We start from the raw sequence: 6,822 nt of genomic DNA, 5'->3' as shown, positions 1-6,822 counted from the left end.
ATAACCCAGATTATAAAGTATTTTATGTGTAAGTAACCTTCAGAAATTATATTTCTCACCAATACATCTATATGAATTTGTGGAGTATCCATAACAAACCTAATCTTTTCTCTTTAGAAAGTACTTTATACAAACAAACAACATTTAAGATACTCATTTTTATGACAAATGTGCTATTAAAAATAATGTTTACTGAACCAAAAAATTAATGCTATGATGTTCTTGTAATTATTTTATTTCTTTAGAATTACCAGAATTTGATAAAAACATTAATAACTGTTGAAAGTTAGCATTTCCTACACTACAAATGTAATTCCAATAGATACTTACCTCCTCTCACAAAATAGCCTTTTCTCGACTAGTACTTCCCTCTATCGGCACAAATTTTCAATGCACACCACATATTGTTTCATCAACACACTTGTCCTTCTTTCATGTGGTACAGTATCTGATCAAAAGATGTTCTAATCATACTGTTGATAAAGAACTTTATCAAGAGCTTTAGTTAAGTTTCTAAATAAACCAGATAGTGGTTAGGGTATAGTTTGTTCTCTGAATCCAACATTTAAAATCGATTTAAGTAGTGAAAGTTAATTTATACTCGTGAATATTTTTATATGAATGTTATTTGGTATAAACATTTGTACATTAGATGTTTGTTTTATTCAAAAGAAACATTCTACGGTTTGGTAACTGCGGGAAATTTGCACCATCGGTAAAATCGGTTCCAGTTTTTGATGCATGATTAACTAGCTACATGTGTGCAACAGAGTATTAGCAACGATGAGCAACTCCAGAGATTGTTTTCTGAATGTGTTACAGCATGGCTGCTGATGCGTATTGTGTGTTTTCAGTATTAACAATATTTACTAAAAAATGTACTTGTTTGCATGAAACTAATCCTAACTCCTCCTTTTGTGCATAGCATGCAAAGGACTGTTTTTTGTTTTCAAAGAGTTTGTGTGTATAATGAAACTGAAGTATGTCATTAGACACGACTAGTTGGTTGTATGGATTTACGCGTAATATATATTGTAGGCTTAGCTCTTTCATTTGAATCTTAACTAATAAGTAGTTGAGTATTATACCACTACTATGAACATGCAGGGCTCGAAATTAATGGTGTCTTGCTGGCAAAATGGCAGTAGCCTTTAGAGTTTAGCCAGTGGCATGAAGAGATACTGGCCTTTTTTACCACTTGGTAATGAAACTGATTATGAATATTCAGAACAATTGTAAACAATGGTCAGAATTATTGTAATAATATATGTAAAGAAAATTCTGGCTGCAGGACAACATTTAGGAAAACCCATGCTACAATAACTGATCAGTTATCCCTTTCTAATAGATTTTTTATTTGTCTATAATAACAGCAGGACTTCACAGTGAGTTCTGACCCTTAGATAAAAGAAATGATGCTACTCCTCTCATAGGTCAGAATGAATTTAATCTGAAAGTGTTAAAATTGTATTTATAATACACATTCTTATTGTAGTTGACCCATCAGAAAAAATACAGAAATATTTCTGTTCCATGGCCAGTTGCAAAGTATCCTTCTGTATACGTGGTCAAGTATGACACTGTGCAGTTGTCCCATGAAACAATAGATAAGTTCCTATAAAATAAATTAACATCTCAAGCTGAACTTAACCCTAATCTTAACCAGATTAAAATGTTCCTTGTCAGATGTCATTTTTTTGAAGATTGATATCAGCTGACTGGTTATGTTGACTAAGGGCATGCAACTCATGATGTCGTATTTATTTGCTAGTGAGGCTGGAACTTTTGCTAGGTGTCTCTGAAGTAACAGGCGATTATTTGCCAATGGCCAAAAAATTAGTTTCTAGTCTTGTTATGTATGTAATTAAGGCTATTAATGATGTATATGTATTGCCATATACATGTAAAATCATTTTTTTAAATGTAATTATCAAAATATTGTATATTAAGTGTTGGTACCAATAGTAGAAACCAAAAAGGATGTAATTGTGTACTGATACGATATCTTACCTCTGTTCACAAAATAGGTTTTTCTCGACTAGCACTGTCCTCTATTGGTGCAAATTTTCAATGCTTGACACTATCTTTCCACCTCCCACTTCTGCATATCCACATGTCAATGCTCATGCAGCAGCTCTACACCAGTAAGAACACGACACCACTCCTCTCATAACAAGCACCCTCTTCACATCTGCACTCATTAATAACTTCTCGATTGGCAGTAATACTGTACAGATGTGCTGGTTTTTGCTCGCAGATTTGTCAGTGTTTTCCGTTATACTACTGACTTAGTTTTTCTTTACCATATATTTAATTTTTTGGGTTTTGGTAGTCTGAAAGGTTGCTATTTCCAAACTTTTCTTACTTTTTCAGGAACCTTTTATTATTATATTGTGAATCCCACTCTGTAGCAAGTGGTGCCTGACCAGGTATACTTTTTTTTTGAAAATCTGCACTGTCCATCCTACGACCGTGCTTGATGTCAATTACGTTATAGTCATTCCTACTGTGGACCTGATGTACAATTCCAGATGTTGCCAGGATTTGGTTGTAGCACTATGCTGTATTCCTGTCTATATATCTGACTGATTGTTTTTTCCTACCGTGGCATTCCTCCCTCCTACCATCTTCTGGATGTACATTCCCAATGAGTCCGGTTTTGGTTGTAGCACTATGCCGTATTCCTGTCTATATATCTGACCGATTGTTTTTTCCTACGTGGCATTCCTCCCTCCTACCATCTTCTGGATGTACATTTCCAGTGGGTCCAGTGTTGGTTGGACATGGTCCAGCTAAGTAACTACTCAGGTTGGTGTCCCTCCTCCCACAAAAGCCCACTGCCACCAGGTTTTGGACTGGAGATGCATCCCAGGTTTGCGGTCCCTTTTCCTACCACCTGCTGGTTGTCAGTTCCTGGTAGACCTGGTGTTTGGTTGTAGGAGACGTGGAGTCCCATTTTTATCGGTCGTACATATTGTGGGATTCCTTATCTCCTTTTATTTTCATGACACTGCCATAATAGAGCGAAGAGTATACCTGGACCAGATGTCGTGCGGTTTCCTGCTGAGATGTGATGTTTTTCTTTTGTTCCCACACTCTCCTTGTCTCTCTTTGGTCATTCCTAAAGGGGGATCATTTTTTTTTTATCGGTTCTCCACCAGTTCAGTGTGGTATTCTGGCTATTTTGTGAGGGGAGGTAAGATATTGTATTGGAAGTTAGCATTATTCAATTTCCAATAGGTACTTATCTCCTCTAACATTTCCCACCAATCCTCCCCACTTTTAATGATATATAGTGTAGGTCTTTTGACCAATCTCGAAGTGATTAACGAATGCAGATATGAAGAGGGTGCTGGTTATTGATAGAAGTGGTGTTTAGCGCTCCTATTGGTGGAGAGCTGCTGCATGATTATTTGCTTTCATCAGCACACTTGTCTAGAGTAATGGTATTATCACTTACCAACGTAAGTGATAATACCATTACTCTAGACAAGTGTGCTGATGAAACAACGTAAGTGATAATACCATTACTCTAGACAAGTGTGCTGATGAAACAATGTAAGTGATAATACCATTACTCTAGACAAGTGTGCTGATGAAACAATGTAAGTGATAATACCATTACTCCAGACAAGTGTGTTGATGAAACAACGTAAGTGATAATACCATTACTCTAGACAAGTGTGTTGATGAAACAATGTAAGTGATAATACCATTACTCTAGACAAGTGTGTTGATGAAACAATGTAAGTGATAATACCATTACTGAGATTATTTTTCTGTGGGTTATAAAAAAATATAAATATTAAAATAGAAGTCAGTAAAACACGTAGGTTCAAGAAGTCTTGATACAAGATGATAAAGATCATTCTCGAATTTTCTGCCAAGAAGGCAAGAAACATACACGTGCACAATACATATAGGTTTAATATATACATATATACACAAACACCAAGCTACTGGTCATTAGCAAGTATTTTAAACCACGAATATGTTTTACATAATAAAATAAAATATTATGCTGACAGTTTTAACAAGGGTGTATATGAAACTTTTCTCAAGTTAATACTTTAACATAAAAGTTGTTATTATGTGTAAAATATAATAAAATAAAATATGCTGACAGTTTTTACAAGGGTGTATATGAAACTTCTCAAGTTAATACTTCAACATAAAAGTAGTTTTCTTCACTGAATGTTTCGTCGCACTCCCTTTTGTATTTTCTCTTGGTAAAAATGTGACTAGATATATTATTTAAGTAATTTAATGCTGATTTTATAAAAAATATTGTAATTTATTCTATTAAAAGAATTTATATTCTGTTTTGATTATTTTAGATTATTGAATGGTAAAATTCTTTTTGACTCCTTTTTTTAAATTTGCAACTTTCAGAGAAAGCTTGACAAAAAAAGATCACAATATTTTGAGTGTAAGTATAAGTGAAGAAGACCTTCAGATACTAAAGGAAAAACAAAAGGTAATAACTTATATAACAGAACAATTAACCCTAACATGTTTTTATGTAAAAGTAATCCAGAAGGACAAGAACTTATTAAAGCAGGTTTCATAACTATCTTCAATGGCACATTTAAGTATTCATAGTTCTTGCCTTTGTGATTGCTCACATCTTCTTAATTAAGTAGTTTTATAAAATCGCATTGTATTATGACCACTTATCTAGGTCTTTCTTTCTTTAATGGTAATAACTGTTGATTAAGAAAGGGTTAACCCCATTTTTGTGTAGTTGCTGATAGGTTATCAGCATGTGTACATTATTAGTACATGGGATTGGAGATTTTTAATATTAAATTCTATGTTCATCCTAGTAATCTGGAAATGTTTACTGTGATAATATTTATTTATGTTTACACATTTTTTCTTTCTCTCATTCTATTTTGAAATTCCTTGACAGGTTGAGGTTAGGGAATTACATGAAAAATTTAAAATTGACCTAGAGAAAGCCAAAGCTCAGGCTAAGAAAGAAGCAGATGAAAAGGAACAACAGAATGGAGCTGCCATGTTAGAAGAAATGGAGAAACTGCGTCTAAAGATGGAAATGGATATGGCCGGGTATGCAAGTGAAAATGAAAGATTAGCTCGAGAATTGGAGGAGTTGAGAGACCATATTCACTTGGTAGGTTCTAAAACTGTTCACTCTTGTTTTGATCTTAAAATAATACTTGTTTTCCAAGGGTGATCACAGTAGATTGTCTTTTAAAATAGATCCTAACTGATAAGTAAAAAATGCTAAAATAAGAGAGAATTTTACTGAAATGGATAACTTTTTGAAATGATTAATTATTTTAATTTTTTTTTATTAGCATATTACATGTTCATTCTTTAGGGACTTGTTGCCTTCAATATTCACACAAAGCTGAAAACATGATTTACTTCTTTTTATGTATACATACATGAAAAGTAAATAATGTTACTTTCCACTGTCCAAAATTCTCAGCTTTAAATTTCTCATTTTCTTTTCAGAATCCTAGATAATTACATAATTTTTTTTTCATGTATATATTGATTTTGAGTCGTATAATAGTTCTAAGACTCATCCTAGTGTCTTTACTTATAATAAAAGTAGTTTTATTGTTTAGTTTACTATATCATACTTCTTTTTTACAGTTTAATTTTTTTTGCAATGCAACGAACAGAAATTTGGTACGAGGGTACACCTGGTGGTTGATACTTTTTTTTGCAGAAGAAATAAAATATGCAATTGGCTGGAAATTATCAGAACACTGCCATTGTGTATCCCTCTATGACTCTTTCTGTTTTTTTAGCTTGAAAAAAGAAAAACTAAATTTGGAACATAAGCTTGGAGAGGAAAAAATGGGAAAGAAGACACGTGAAACATCTAAAGTAACTTCTACTGGTACTACAACATCAACCAGGCATGTTTTTGTTTCTTTAGTTATTTCTAATTTTAAACAGTGGAAGAATATATGCGTAATTATTAAAAAATAACTCCTTGAGAATGAAATTTTCATATGTAGGAGCTAATATGTAATGAATTTTAAAATTCAAACTTACATATGTGAAGGTTGTGGTGTATTTATTAGAAAAGTATTATAAAGTTAGCCTTTTGCTGTCATTAAAATACTTGTTAAAGAAATCATATTCAATATATACATCTTTTATTTATTATAAAGTTAACCTGTTGCTGTCATTAAAATACTTGTTAAACAAATCATATTCAATATATACATGTTGTATTTATTATAAAGTTAACCTTTTGCTGTCACTAAAATACTTGTTAAAAAAATCATATTCAATATATACATCTTTTATTTATTATAAAGTTAACCTGTTGCTGTCATTAAAATACTTGTTAAACAAATTATATTCAATATATACATCTTTTATATCTATATGTTGTGGTATGATAATTATTTTAGCCATTTTTCCAAGGCTCGTAATTGAAAAGAATCTAATGACATGATTATTAGATTTTGTGAAAGTTCGTATCACAGTTTAGTAATTACAGAAGAGTTTTGCTTTTCCTAAGAGAAAAAAAAAAAGATGTGGCTTTGAATTAACAAATTCACTCTGTGAACTTCATGTCTGAAAGGTTAGGATTTATTATTTAGTTAATATATATATATAAAAATCCCTATTAGTTTTGTGAATTATGAAGTATAAGTTCATTGGCTTCAATAGTTTTGCTTTGTTAGCTATACATTGTTTAAAAATGATCCTGAGAGCTATAGCTATTAGCATATAGAGTACATAAAAAATATAAATTATTTAACTTAAGATTTAGAATGCTCACTGCATGACTTCAGTCAAACTTTGTCCAAAAAGTGTTATTTTACACATAAT

General features: G+C 32.0%; 1 protein-coding gene across 1 annotated transcript in view; it reads left to right on the top strand.

Moving 5' to 3' along the window:
• LOC106466916 (golgin subfamily A member 4-like) overlaps positions 1 to 6,822 on the top strand; it is a 63,529-nt gene that overhangs the window by 48,575 nt on the left and 8,132 nt on the right. Inside the window, exons 16-18 of the mRNA XM_022394992.1 lie at positions 4,393 to 4,477; positions 4,913 to 5,134; positions 5,784 to 5,894. Coding sequence (XP_022250700.1) covers positions 4,393 to 4,477; positions 4,913 to 5,134; positions 5,784 to 5,816 — 340 coding nt within the window. The 3' untranslated portion in view covers positions 5,817 to 5,894. The remainder of the gene's footprint in view (positions 1 to 4,392; positions 4,478 to 4,912; positions 5,135 to 5,783; positions 5,895 to 6,822) is intronic.

This window comes from Limulus polyphemus, unplaced genomic scaffold (genome assembly GCF_000517525.1).
Source record: "Limulus polyphemus unplaced genomic scaffold, Limulus_polyphemus-2.1.2 Scaffold2422, whole genome shotgun sequence".
Lineage (NCBI taxonomy): Eukaryota > Metazoa > Arthropoda > Merostomata > Xiphosura > Limulidae > Limulus > Limulus polyphemus.
The sequence above is the reverse complement of the archived record's forward strand: the minus strand, read 5'-3'. Positions and strand labels throughout refer to the sequence as shown.